Source organism: Cyclopterus lumpus, chromosome 24 (genome assembly GCF_009769545.1).
Source record: "Cyclopterus lumpus isolate fCycLum1 chromosome 24, fCycLum1.pri, whole genome shotgun sequence".
Lineage (NCBI taxonomy): Eukaryota > Metazoa > Chordata > Actinopteri > Perciformes > Cyclopteridae > Cyclopterus > Cyclopterus lumpus.
Window position 1 is genome coordinate 19,082,367 of NC_046989.1, and position 13,726 is coordinate 19,096,092.

Here is a 13,726-nt window from a genome sequence, read left to right on the forward strand (position 1 = left end):
TGGCTTGGCCTCCATTCAGGGAGAGCAGCGCGAGTCCAGCAGCTGATGGCACAGACCGATGTCAATGTGCCAAAAGAGCCACTGCTGTCTGCCTCCATCAATGACCTGTGATCAGTTTGTTTACTTCATTGTCTTTGTGTCTCGATGCCACATCGCATCCAAAAGTGAACAGAAAATACTTGTAGTCTCTGCATACTGGTGGTTATACATAAACACTCCAGGTCTCTTGGTATTTGTCAAAATATTTAATTGGTGCAGGGTTTACATGCAGCTAAAATGCATTTAACAATGTGTTTTCAATGTACAATATCTTACAGTGTACTACATGACCATTGCTCTGATAATACAGCTGTGCAGCAGGAGGGTTGACACATGGCCGGGTTCTTGGGCACTCCCCACCCCTCCAAAGAAAATAAGACTTGTCCTTCAGCGATAAATTAACAAATACCTCAGACTCAGAACTGCTTCCATTTGTCCAAATGTACTGCAAGTGGTTTTCAGGATGAAGAGAAAAGGGTACCATGGTGTGTGTGTGTTGTAGACGTTAAGATGGGGGCGGTTCAGTCAAAATGAACGAGGTCAGTGAGGTAGGGTCCATGTCTGCAGTCACCTCCGCTACAAAAGGCTAATGCATAAAAGATGCCATTGGCCAGATGGTAAACAACATATTCATATAATTATGACCCCCACATCAGCACTATTAATCCCCAATGTACGAACATCAGTATTGCCCCCTTTCTGTTCTTCCTTCTGGTATCCTGTCGATGTACAGCTAGTGCATTTGGAAGGTTTGTGACACAGGAAACTGTATACAAAGATCTAAACCTGGTCTCGGTGCACCCAGGGCCAGAACAGACTGGCTGGGGGTAAAAGATGGACAGCAGGGCCTGATGGAATGGATGATTAGATGACCCGATTCAAAGCACAGGGAGGGAACCTGACACTCCCAACCTTCAGAGGGGTTATTGTAGTCTGCAGGTCTCTACTGCACTGCATCACCAAAACCATGTGATTCCAACCAATACAGTATGCCGGTATGGATTTTGTAGGCTGTTTACAACACTTATTTTAAGGATACCATTATAGAATGTGGTGACTCTTGATATGATTAAATTAAAAACTAGGAACTAGTGTCTCCATGTGTTAAATGAGGGAAATATTTAAGCTGCTATAGTTAAAAATAACAAAACTAGATCAAACATTTGTGACTCCGCTCTTTCCCTGGGATATATAGATCTTTAAAGCATCTGTCAGCTGCTCCTTTTCAGTTTCTGGCCCCAAACTTACGGATCTTAGTTTTTTTTTGTCGTCAGCAGAAAGGCCCCGATAAACTATGTCCAGGAGCACGACTCCAAATGAACGCCAATATTGCTATATCAAAATATGTCAATGGATGAAGCTGACAAATGTGGGTAAGGGGTTATAAAAAACTGATTTGGGATCCAGGCACATGAGTTCACATTTAGAGGGGCAGCAGCAGCACCCCGAGATCTTTGTAGGTGTGGAACAAACCAAAATGTCCAGAACTGAAGAAACATGTCATTTCTTATCTTGTTGCGTCTTAGTGGCCAGAGGGGGGAGTGGACTTTACCCACGGCTGCCGAGAGAGTCGGTTTGACTGGGATCATCTAAGTGGGGGATTAATTAAACCTGATAAAAGTGTCCTCTGCGGCGTTCGTCCCCTTTCCTCTACTTGGACTCCTCCTCCGCCTTCAGCAGCGCGGAGCTGATGCCCAGCTTCTTCAACTCCTCCACCAGATCCCCGTTCTGGTGCATCTGGAGCAGGATGTCGCAGCCTCCCACGAACTCCCCGCTGAGGTACACCTGAGGGATCGTGGGCCAATTGGAGAAGACCTTGACTCCTGTGGAAAAGGCAGATATCGTTTTGGTGTCAGAAGTAACCCAGTAACCAGGGATCCGGGTTAATGGAAGTACATTACAGCTCCGTGCCATGTTCCAGCAGAGTTTGTCTACAGGTTCATCTTGTTCTTAGCGACAACTTCTCTAGATGAAGTGAAGTCAAACTAACAGGACACAGTTCCTCATTCCTTCACGTAAGTGGTGTCATTATTTCAAACGGGAGCCCACGCTGATTGCGTAATGCTGGACTAAATGAGGACCACACCCTTCGGTCCTGCTGCACGGCGCTGATAAAAGCTTAACACCTCCAGGCATAGTGACAGAGGGCCGTCGACAAAAGGCTGATACGTGCGGTTGGTTTGAATGTTCCAATACAATGAAACGTGTCGTTAGACAACAGCTGGAATAGACTGATCGGTCAGCGGCTGTCTCGCACCACTTCAGCTGTCAATCACGAAGAGGTGTTGCTAAAGGTTCCCCGTTAGACTGAGGGCACAACTTGTTGTTGCCATGTCACGAACAGGTTACATGTACTGACCTTCCCTGAGCTCGGAGTCCTCCAACACGTTGTACGTCGCATAGTCGTCCACCCCGTGCATCCGGAGGATCTGGACCACGGCATTGCTGAAGCCGCACATGGGCTGCGCCCGCGTCCCCTTCATGAACACCACGACTTTGTCCTTCTTCACCATCTCACCAAGGTCTTTTTGGAAGTCCGCCGCGGCGCACAGGAACCGGGCCGACCACACGCGTCCGTGGGGACCGAGCGCAGCGCCCGTCCGCAGGCACTTCGCAGTGGATCTAAGTAAACTGTTCATGGTCTTTGGTGATCGATATCTTTATACGTTCAGCGACAACGTCGTGGAAAGTGTCTAACCTGCTTCTGACCAGGCCGGAGTGTGTGTAACCAGACAGCCTGACTGACGTGAAGCGTTTCGATGACGCTCGAGTGAAGGGGCGGGACGTGAACGCTGATTGGACAGCTGCGCCCAAACAAATGATAATTGATTTTCCATTGGTTCAGCAACGCGTCATTATCATTCACACACGGTATAATTCAAAGTTACGATTTAATAAAAATAAATTAAAACCACCACCACCACTATCAGATAACTTCCGTTTTGTAAATTATTTTGAAAAACACAATATTTAAAATAGAGTAAAGTAACGTAATTATTTCCCGGTAACAGAAGCTCTCAAGAACTTCCGGGGCGACTTGGCCACAGAGGAAGAAGACGACGGCGTTTTCAAAGATGGCGGCGCACACGCAGAAGAATAACAAGCAGGGAATATCTGGTGGAAAAGAGGCTCAGCCTCTGATAATCGCCAAAACTCCGGCGGAGGAACAGCGTCTGAAGTTGGAGAGGTTAATGCGGAACCCGGATAAGCCGGCTCCGATCCCAGACCGGCCCAAAGAATGGAACCCGCGGGCTCCGCCGGAGTTCGTCCGAGACGTAATGGGCTCCAGCGCCGGTGCAGGCAGCGGGGAGTTCCATGTCTACCGGCACCTCCGACGCAGAGAGTACCAGAGGCAGGACTTTCTGGACAAGATAGCAGATAAGCAGGACGAGGACCAGGACTATCTGGATAAGGTGGAGCAGAACAAACTGGCAGCCGATGACAGGACGGCGAAGCGCAGGAAGAAGCGGGACAAGATTAAGCAGAAAAAGGAGATGGCGAAGAAGGCGAAACTAGAGTCCCAAAACAAGAAGGAAGGCGACGCCGACAACAGCTCGGACAGCAGCAGCGACGACGAAAAAGGGGAAAGAGAGGCCGACGACGACGCCGAGACTCCTAGCTTCATCATGGGGAGGAAATGAGTCCGACGCCCTCGGATAGATGGGGAACGTCACTGGCGTTATAATGCTCCGTAGAAGTGACATTGTGATGACCGGTCATGACGCCACGGGGCTCTGAAAGGCACTCGGGAATGTGCTCCCCGTGTTACTATCAGACAACCTGAAGGGACTGAGTGTATGGTTTCAGTCACACAATGCCCCAGTTGGAAAAGAGACACGTTGAGACACTTCCCACATTATGCTGTTGTCTCCTGGAGCTTCTTGAGTTTGACAAAAGTTGTGATCAGGTTTTCAGAAAGTCTACATTATTGGATTGTTGAGTAGGAGGGAATCCTACACATTTAAATGGGATTTTTTAAATAAAAATACGAATATACATGTTATCGGGTTTATTCTCATTTAGATTGCTGAATTATCTTTCTGGTGTAGTCACTGTTTGGACATTTTGATGTAAGGGCTGTGTAACAACCAAGGTAATGTTTGATATGCTAGTGAGTGCATGTGTGTATCATCATCACCAACCATATTTTCATGATATCAGTCTTTGCAGCCTTGTGAAGCGGCCCCTTGCATGGACTATTGCTTGTGGGCACAACAAGGTGGCAGAAAGCAACTCAAAGAATGAAAAGGCGTGACTTCTCGAGGCGCAGGAGATTCACGTGCGATGTTCCTTGGACAGACTTTGTCTCGCTCTGTAGCCGTCACCTTTCTTCAGGTAGGTAGAGTGACGCCTGACAGCTAGATATGGGTTGAAACAAGGGGAGCTCTTCCTGTCGAGTACGGTCAACTCACAGTAACAACATTTAACTACTTTGATCTATTTATTTAATTTAAACTGACATTACATTCAAATGACAATATTCTGATCTATCACATTTGTGCTCTGTTGAAAACAATTCAGCTTGTTCAGCTGATATGATTTATAAATGACATGTTTCTCACCAGGGGTCCTGCCCACTGAAGATTTCACTCATTAAACATGCATTAAAGTTCCCTGCAGAGTACGAAAAAGGAATATACTACAGAGCTGTAATAATGAGGTGACTGTGTCTGCCTCCCGGACTGGAAGTGGAAGCTGGTTCCATAAAAGAGGAGCTTGATAACTGAAGGCTCTTGCTCACATCCTACTTTTTAGGACTCTAGGAACCACAAGTAGCCCCGCATTTAGTGATCGCAGCTCTCTAGTGGGGTAATTATCAATTCAATTCAGTTTATTTTGTATAGCCCAATATCACAAATTACAAATTTGCCTCAGAGGGCTTTACAATCTGTACACATAAGACATCCCTGTCCCAGGACCTCACATCGGATCAGGAAAAACTCCCCAAAAATAACCTTTGACAGGGAAAAAAGGGAAGAAACCTTCAGGAGAGCAACAGAGGAGGATCCCTCTCCCCGGATGGACAGAAGCAATAGATGTCATGTGTACAGGATAAACAGCATTTACAAAGTTACATAAACACATTACATGAATATGACAATGTATGAATGGAACTCCAATCCATGAAACAGAAGGAGGTAGAGAGGAGGGAGGGCGGGGCATCAGCAGGGCCAAGGTGGGAGGCTGGCTCACCAGGCATCAGACACCTCCAGGTCCAATGGACCCTATGAGACGTGAAGTCACAACAACTCCGGGGAGGAAGCAGAGTTAATAAGGTGCAATGGAGAGATGTAGATTCATCCATAAGGAGAGAGAGAAGATGAGATAGGTGCTCAGTGTATCCTAAAACATCCCCCAGCAGCCTATAAGCCTATAGCAGCATATCAAGGGGCTGGACCAGGGCAAACCTGATTCAGCCCTAACTATAAGTACTATCAAACAGCAAAGTCTTAAGTCTATTCTTGAATGAGGTGACTGTGTCTGCCTCCCGGACTGAAAGTGGAAGCTGGTTCCATAAAAGAGGAGCTTGATAACTGAAGGCTCTGGCTCCCATCCTACTTTTTAGGACTCTAGGAACCACAAGTAGCCCCGCATTTAGTGAGCGCAGCTCTCTAGTGGGGCAATATGGTACTACAAGCTCCTTAAGATATGATGGTGCATCACCAATCAAGGCTTTGTAGGTGAGGAGAAACATTTTAAATGTGATTCTTGATTTTACAGGGAGCCAGTGCAGAGCAGCTAATACAGGAGTAATGTGATCTCTTTTCTTAGTTTTTGTGAGTACACGAGCTGCAGCATTCTGGATATAGATCGTCTGCATAGCAATGAAAGTTTATGCAGTGTTTCCTGATAATGTTGCCCAAAGGAAGCATATATAAGGTAAATAAAATTGGTCCAAGCACAGAACCTTGTGGAACTCCGTGATTAACGTTGGTGGTCAGTGAGGCTTCATCGTTTACAAATACAAATTGAGATCGATCTGATAAATAGGATTTAAACCAACTTAGTGCGGTACCTGAAATGCCAATCGACTGATCCAGTCTCTGTAATAGGATGTCATGATCAATGGTGTCGAACGCAGCACTAAGGTCTTATAATACCAGTACGGAGATGAGTCCTTTATCTGATGCAATTAGGAGGTCATTTGTAATATTCACCAGTGCTGTCTCTGTGCTGTGGTGTTTTCTAAATCCTGACTGAAACTCCTCAAATAAACTATTCTGATGTAGGAAGTCGCACAACTGATTTGCGACTACTTTCTCAAGGATCTTAGAGAGGAAGGGAAGGTTAGAGATCGGTCTGTAGTTAGCCAACACCTCTGGATCAAGAGTGGGCTTTTTCAGGAGAGGTTTAATTACAGCTACTTTGAAGGAATGTGGTACATGGCCTGTTAGCAAAGACACATTAACAATATCCAACAGAGAGGTGCCAATTAAAGGCAATACGTCTTTAAGCAGCCTCGTTGGGATGGGGTCTAAGAGACAGGTAGACGGTTTAGAAGTAGAAACCGTTGAGGACAATTGGTCTAGGTTAATGGGAGAAAAGCTATCCAAATATACACCAGGGCATACAGCCGTTTCCAAGGCCACTCCTCTTGATGACAGATCGGCAGTAGTTGAGGGCAAGAGATCATCAATCTTGCCTCTAATAGTTAAAATCTTTTCATTGAAGAAGTTCATGAAGTCATTACTACTGAGGTCTATAGGAATACACGGCTCCACAGAGCTGTGACTCTGTCAGCCTGGCTACAGTGCTAAAATGCGGTACAATAAGCTCTCTAGAAGGGTAATAGGGTACTATAAGCGATCTATTGGGGTAGTATGGTACCAGGAGCTCTCTAGTGATGTATTATGGTTCTAAAAGCGCTCTAGTGGGGTAATATGGTACTATAAGTGTTCTAATGGGGTAATATGGTATCAGGAGCTCTCTAGTGGGGTAATGTGGTATAAGCTCTCTAGTGGGGTATTATGGTACTATAAGTGCTCTAATGGGGTACAATGTTGTGTCTAACCCATGTGTACAGATTGAGATCTGAGGCAAATTTGTGATTTAGGGCTACACAAAATAAACTGAATTGAATGTAAGCTCTTTAGTGTGGTATTATAGTACTATAAGCCCTCTAGTGGGGCAATATGGTACTACAAGCTCCTTAAGATATGATGGTGCATCACCAATCAAGGCTTTTAGGTGAGGAGAAGTTTTTGTGAGTACACAAGCTGCAGCATTCTGGATCATCTGGAGGGACTTAAAATACTTATTAGAGCAGCCTGATAATAAGGAGTTGCAGTAATCTAGTCTGGAAGTAACAAACGCGTGAACCAGCTTTTCTGCATCTTTTTGAGACAAGATGTGCCTGATTTTTGAAATGTTACGTAGATGAAAAAATGCAATCCTTGAGATTTGCTTAACGTGGGAGTTAAAGGACAAGTCTCGGTCAAAGATAACTAGAGATTCTTTACAGTGGTGTTGGATGCCAGGGAAATGCCATCTACAGAAACCACATCACCAGATAATTAATCTCTGAGGTGTTCAGGGCCCAGTAAAATAACTTCAGTTTTGTCTGAGTTTAACATCAGGAAGTTGCAGGTCATCCATGTTTTTATGTCTTTAAGACATTCTTGAATTTTAGCGAGCTGGTTGGTTTCCTCTGGTTTGTTCGATAGATATAATTGAGTATCATCTGCATAACAGTCCTGTATCAGCACTAAGGTCTAACAAGACAAGTAGAGAGATCAGTCCTTTATCTGCACTAAGGTCTCACAAGACAAGTAGAGAGATGAGTCCTTTATCTGCACTAAGGTCTAACAAGACCAGGTCCAATGGACCCTATGAGATGTGAAGTCACAATGACTCCAGGGAGGAAGCAGAGTTAATAAGGTGCAATGGAGGTATGTAGATTCAGCACTAAGGTCTAACAAAACAAATACAGAGATGAGTTCTTTATCAGCACTAAGGTCTAACAAGACAAGTAAAGAGATGAGTCCTTTATCAGCACTAAGGTCTAACAAGACCAGTACAGAGATGAGTTCTTTATCAACACTAAGGTCTAACAAGACAAGTAAAGAGATGAGTCCTTTATCAGCACTAAGGTCTAACAAGACCAGTACAGAGATGAGTCCTTTATCAGCACTAAGGTCTAACAAAACCAGTACAGAGATGAGTCCTTTATCAGCACTAAGGGCTAACAAGACCAGTACAGATATGAGTCCTTTATCAGCACTAAGGTCTAACAAGACCAGTACAGAGATGAGTCCTTTATCAGCACTAAGGTCTAACAAGACCAGTACAGAGATGAGTCCTTTATCAGCACTAAGGTCTAACAAGACCAGTACAGAGATGAGTCCTTTATCAGCATTAAGGTCTAACAAGACCAGTACAGAGATGAGTCTTTTATCAGATGCAATTAGGAGGTCATTTGTCATTTTCACAAGTGGTGTCTCTGTTCTGTGGTGCTTTATAAATCCTGACTGAAAATACTACTTTGAAATACTGGTACATGGCCTGTTACTAAAGATAGATTATTAATATCTAGTAGAGACGTGCTAATTAAAGGTAACACTTCTTTAAACAGTCTAGTAAACAGAAACTACTTTGAAACATTCTACATGCTACAAGTAGAAACCGTTGAAGTCAATTGGTCAAGGTTGATGGGAGAACAGCCATCTAAATATATATCAGGGTTTACAGCTGCCTCTAAGGCTACTCTATTTGAGGATAGATCGGTACTGGTCGAGGGCAGGAGATTATCTATCGTGTATCTAATAGTTAGAATCTAGTTAAAAATAACAGAAGGCGTCAACGCTGAACTGCAGTGTCCCCAGTTCACATCTGTCCGGAGATCTTTGTTTCATGTTACACCCCATCTTCCCCTCTCTTCATTTCGGAATCAGAAACTGTAGTGCCAAGTAGGTTATGGAATTTGCCTAGGTGAATGGTGCATAAGAATATAAGCATATATAAGGTGCAATAGTATTTTCTGTTATGTGTCTTCTGTCACTATCCAATCAAGATAATCATGTCTAATCATGTCTGAAAAGCTTGCCTCTGTAGTTTTCTATAATATAGTGACACCAGCTGTTGGTGGTGAGGCCTTGATGGGCTCAAAGTCTAAAAGAAAATTTCAGTTCCAGATTTAACTAGGAAAAAAAAAGTCCACCTGCCGGTGCTCTCCAGCCTTCTCTATTGATAACATGAGTTATGTGTGAATACTGTAAAGCAATAACCATGGCTACATCTGCTTGTGAAGGCCAGACTTTTTATTCCTGTCTGAGCCGAACTTATGTTAGTGAACTGTGTTATGAGAACCAGAAAGATTTATTACAGGCCTCTGCAGGAAAACCATACCACCTGCCACCTCACATAGTGCTCGACCCCAGCTGATTCCTTCATTTTGAACCGTTAAGGAAGTCATGTGACTGAATGCCTCCACATAGTTCTGTGAATCCCAGCCCTCCAGTAGAATTCAGGTTGAGTTGCCTCAGGGGGGAGTGGAAGCCAGAGTCGATCAACGTGTTCAGGCAAGACACACAGACTCATTTTTCCTTTTCTTTATCCTTATTCTGTAAGGAAACCTCGGAGCACCTCTAATTGCTCAGAGTGCCTGACATTTCGAATTGTCCTCCCGTCTATATCTCCACGATGGATCATAAGTAGACAAGGAAGGTTGAATGAGAATGCAGGACAAGGCCAACGGGGATTCACAGAAGAAACCAGTGGGAGGGATGAGTGAGCAACGTGTGCAACAGTCTCAAGGTACAGTGACTAAAACTACACGTACTGACTCCCTGTGTGATAGCACTGTGTTAAACCACTGCTTATACTTGTACAAGGAGAACTCTCTGCAAGGCAACATGTCATAGTCTTTTCCTGCTTTAAATTAATTTCCTTATAGTCACTTTCCAGGGAGGTGACTTTTGCATCGATGTATCTGATTGCCCAATCATACACGTTCTTTTTCGCTTGTTGATGATTTGATTCTATAATACCCCTAAATATGCTATATACGAAATAGAGTTTCATAAATGTCTTCAACGTCTGCAGCCTTTGAGGGTTAACACATACTGTATGTGCCATTATCCACATTCTAAATACTGTAACAGTGTTCAGTCATAAAACTGCTGTGTGTTCAGTGCCATCCTCCTGTTCCTCTCCCCCAGATGAGGGGAGAGCAGTGCAGAGGAGAACCTTCACCAGGTGGATGAATGCCTTTCTGCAGAGAGTAAGGCACAAATACATACAGAGTTACCGTAACACTGCACTTCAGCTCATAAACGCAGTCGGTAATAAGGTTTACCATTTTTTTAAATTTCCAGCGCGATCCTCCAGTCAAGGTGTACGACCTGTTCACGGACATTCAGGATGGACGAATACTTTTGGCTCTGCTGGAGGAGCTTTCCGGGTGCAAGCTAGTAAGAGTCAAGCTATACAGTAGAAGTATTCGATGTCCCCAATAAGAAGAATATATTACAATTTTTTTTTTCCTCTGGTCCATTTCAGTTCAGTTTACTAGCAATTGCACCATTCGGGCTACTGTGGCTCAGTGGTAGAGCGGGTCGTCCTTCAATCAGAGGATCGGGGATTCGATCCGCTAATCCATGTCGATTTGTCCTTGGGCAAGACACTTGACCCTAAATTGCTCCCGTAGCTGTTCCTCTGGTCTGTGAATGTTCTATGAATGTTAGTTAGTCCTCATGGGCAGGTCCCTGTCATCAGTGTATGAATGGGTGTGAATGGCTGAATGATGACAAGTATAGTGTTAAAGAGCTTTGAGTGGTCGGTAAAAAAAGCGCCATTACCATTTACCATATCTGTAAGCCTAGAGGATCCATAAAACAAATTCAAAAATACTCAGAACATGTTTCTTGTGTGTTGTCTTGAGCTTTACAGGTTCAGGTCGTCTTCTCACCGCATTTTCAGACTGAACAACATTTCCAAGGCCCTGGCCTTCCTGGATGATAGACATGTGAGCATGTTTGCCTGTTCAATACAGTGACTTGGCTTTGGGTTGTCCATTGCACTTACATTCAAATCAGGAAGAAGTGGATTTCAGGTGATGTCTCCTCCCTGTTGTCTCTCAGGTGAAGCTGCCTGGAATCGATGCCTCAGGTATCGCTGATGGGATCCCCTCTGCTGTTCTTAACCTTGTCTGGAATATGATCCTGTATTTCCAGGCAAGTCTCCCCCCATCATCTATCTACCCTAATGTCTCAATGTATTATTTCCCTTCTTGCCTGGGTGTTGGTCTTTGTAACTGACCTGTACGTTCTTCTCATACAGGTAAAGAAAGTGTTGCGAGGCCTCCAGAGGCAATTGTCTTCCAGCCTTTCTTCCTTATCCACGAGCTGTTACCCCTTCTCTAGCGACCTCTCACCCCAGCCAAATGACATTGGCAGCTACTCCTGCATTACACTGCCAAGCAAAGGCAGAAAGGCTACCAGAGAGCCAAAGTACCATGGGAAAGCAATCAAGACTCTGCTGCAATGGGTCCAACGATGCACATCAAAGTGAGTCTGAAGAAGAGCCAACCGAAAGAGTCAACCAAAACCTTACAAACCCGAGTATATACCTCCACAACCACAATGAGGGAAACACAATGTGCTGAGTTGAAGTTTGGTTTTACGATCATGCCATTTTAAATTTGCAGGTTTGGAGTGGAGGTGTGTGACTTTGGAAGGAGCTGGAGGAGTGGGCTTGCATTCTTAGCCATGATCAAGTCCATAAACCCAGACTTAGTCGACCTGAGGGAGAACCTGACCAGACAACCAAGAGAAAACATTCAGCTGGCCTTCACAATAGCTCATCACAGTTTGGATATACCACCTCTTCTGGAGCTTGAAGGTAAAGGCTCACTGAATAGAAAGTGTCTCACATTGATCCAATTTCATCCACAAAGACATCTTTCTGCTTCTTCACATAGACAGTCCTATGCCCACCATGGGATAAGCATACAACCTATCAATGGGTTGGAGGAGTAAATCAGACGCACTTATCCCATCACAGACCAATTTAGAAGTTGACCTCGCTAGAAATGATCAGCAAAGGTCACAGCTGTGTGTCCTGTCACTTTTATTTCATCTTAAGGGCCATACAAAGGCTCTCAGAGCAGGATGTTCTCCTTTACTCTTATTCTTCTTTTCTGCAGATGTGTCAGGCCCTTCACCAGATGAGCAGTCCATCATCACCTATGTGTCTATGTTTCTGGGCCAATGTTCAGGCACAGATGAGGTTAGTTCGGCTTTGAGTAGTTTGACTTTGTTGCTTTTTGAGTTAGGGGACAAAATTGATAGCACGCTCACATCAGTCGTTCGAGTACCAGCAGTACACAGTTAGCTTAGCCTAGCTTAGCTTAATTTAAAGATTGGCAACAGGGTAAAACAGCTGGCCCGATTGCCTGCAGCATATCTAATGTTATACCTGGCTTACTACAGAATCCACACAGCTACTTGTGTCTTTACTAAAGTTGATGTGCAGAACTATTTCTTTGCATGGTGCTGTGAGGATTGAAGGTTTTTGTACCGATGACTGTAAATAAATGTGATACATCATGTTTATTGCCAAGTTTGTTACCCTTAAGCTAGGTGATTGTGTGCGTAACAGTAAAACACAGTGCAATAGTATGACACAATTTAAATAGAAAATATGAAAATGTACAATAAAATATGGGGAACAAATAAGAATACGTTAAAACAAGTATATCATTAAAATGTACACTTGAACAGGTAGAAAAAGGTATCGATCCTCTCTCGGGGAAAAAAGGGAATACATCTATTTCCTCAGTCATACTATTCCTTTACCACCCAAAACAAACATATTCATGCACACTATGAGCTTTCGTGTTTTTTTTTCCAGTGGTATAATGACACGTTCACTACTGAACTCTATATTACAGGATCATACAACAGATTTTGGATCACTTGAGTCTGTCAGCTCTGGAGAGACCCACGCCGATTACCCGAAAGCCCAAGCATTAGTCCAAGGCTTAGAGGGGAGCAGCGAGCAGCTACTCTGGAAGCGGTGGGCCCGCAGATCTTCAGGGAGCCCCCGGAACACCTCGGCTCACACTAGTGAGGCCACGTCCCCATTCAACAAAAAGAAAAGCAGGAGTCGAAGCATTCTCCAGCCACCCAGTCCGCTGGACGCAGGCGGAGTCAGCCAGGAGATCCGATCATGGATTGAGAACGCGTCTGCTGATCAGGGCGACAGCAAGCCCACAGCGGATGAAAGCCACCTTTCCTTGAGCTCAGAGGAAGGAATCTACAGCTTGTCAGCACTGGACTCAGATGAGGAGGACGCCTACAGCTACATCCTGGATCTGAATGAAGAGGATTTTCAACCATATAATCAGCTGAAAAGACAAGTGGCAAGGGTTGAAGAGGAAACAGAGAAAGACATGTTCTCGAGGGGAGAGCAGATTGAAGAGTCAATACATCTGGAAGTGTGTAAGAAGACATTCAACGGGAGTGAACATCAAGAGGACTCAGCACAGCATGGTGAACCAGAGGTCAGGGCTCAGTCAGGGGTTGATAGGACGTTTAAATGGGACAAAAGTGAAAGTTTTTCCAGAGAGATGGCCCACAATGCAGCTGTGTTTGACACAGAGTCAGAGGAAGACAGCAGAAGCAGAGAAGAACGTGGAGACGGGAGTGTTGTTCCAGGACAGAGTAATGATGAAGGGGATCACTGTGAG

General features: G+C 44.5%; 3 protein-coding genes across 3 annotated transcripts in view; 2 read left to right on the forward strand and 1 right to left on the reverse strand.

The window, feature by feature from the left end:
- Nucleotides 1-230: 230 nt before the first annotated feature.
- Nucleotides 231-2,815, reverse strand: glrx5 (glutaredoxin 5 homolog (S. cerevisiae)). Its single transcript, XM_034527278.1, has 2 exons — nt 2,399-2,815; nt 231-1,862 (listed from the first exon to the last, which is right to left on the reverse strand). Exons 1-2 carry the CDS (start codon nt 2,676-2,678, stop codon nt 1,690-1,692), a joined length of 453 nt encoding a protein of 150 aa, XP_034383169.1. The 5' UTR covers nt 2,679-2,815; the 3' UTR covers nt 231-1,689.
- A 149-nt stretch (nt 2,816-2,964) lies between these two features.
- On the forward strand, nt 2,965-4,042 carry prkrip1 (PRKR interacting protein 1). The gene has a single exon (XM_034527277.1). It carries the CDS (start codon nt 3,114-3,116, stop codon nt 3,678-3,680), a length of 567 nt encoding a protein of 188 aa, XP_034383168.1. The 5' UTR covers nt 2,965-3,113; the 3' UTR covers nt 3,681-4,042.
- A 144-nt stretch (nt 4,043-4,186) lies between these two features.
- The window catches only part of zgc:100997 (uncharacterized protein LOC445211 homolog), a 12,400-nt gene continuing 2,860 nt past the window's right edge, over nt 4,187-13,726 (forward strand). Inside the window, exons 1-10 of the mRNA XM_034527605.1 lie at nt 4,187-4,374; nt 9,607-9,792; nt 10,197-10,258; nt 10,353-10,448; nt 10,919-11,002; nt 11,118-11,210; nt 11,317-11,543; nt 11,684-11,877; nt 12,182-12,264; nt 12,929-13,726. The exon at nt 12,929-13,726 is cut by the window's right edge and continues 653 nt beyond it. Of these exons, the coding sequence (XP_034383496.1) occupies nt 9,708-9,792; nt 10,197-10,258; nt 10,353-10,448; nt 10,919-11,002; nt 11,118-11,210; nt 11,317-11,543; nt 11,684-11,877; nt 12,182-12,264; nt 12,929-13,726 (1,722 nt within the window). The 5' untranslated portion in view covers nt 4,187-4,374; nt 9,607-9,707. The remainder of the gene's footprint in view (nt 4,375-9,606; nt 9,793-10,196; nt 10,259-10,352; nt 10,449-10,918; nt 11,003-11,117; nt 11,211-11,316; nt 11,544-11,683; nt 11,878-12,181; nt 12,265-12,928) is intronic.

Excerpts from the sequence above, each read along its gene's own strand:
- glrx5 (XM_034527278.1), bottom strand. The coding sequence starts at position 2,678 with ATGAACAGTTTACTTAGATCCACTGCGAAGTGCCTGCGGACGGGCGCT. Across the intron at positions 1,863-2,398 it reads GGACTCCGAGCTCAGGGAAG|GAGTCAAGGTCTTCTCCAAT; the intron begins GTCAGTACATGT and ends CCTTTTCCACAG.
- prkrip1 (XM_034527277.1), top strand. The coding sequence starts at position 3,114 with ATGGCGGCGCACACGCAGAAGAATAACAAGCAGGGAATATCTGGTGGA.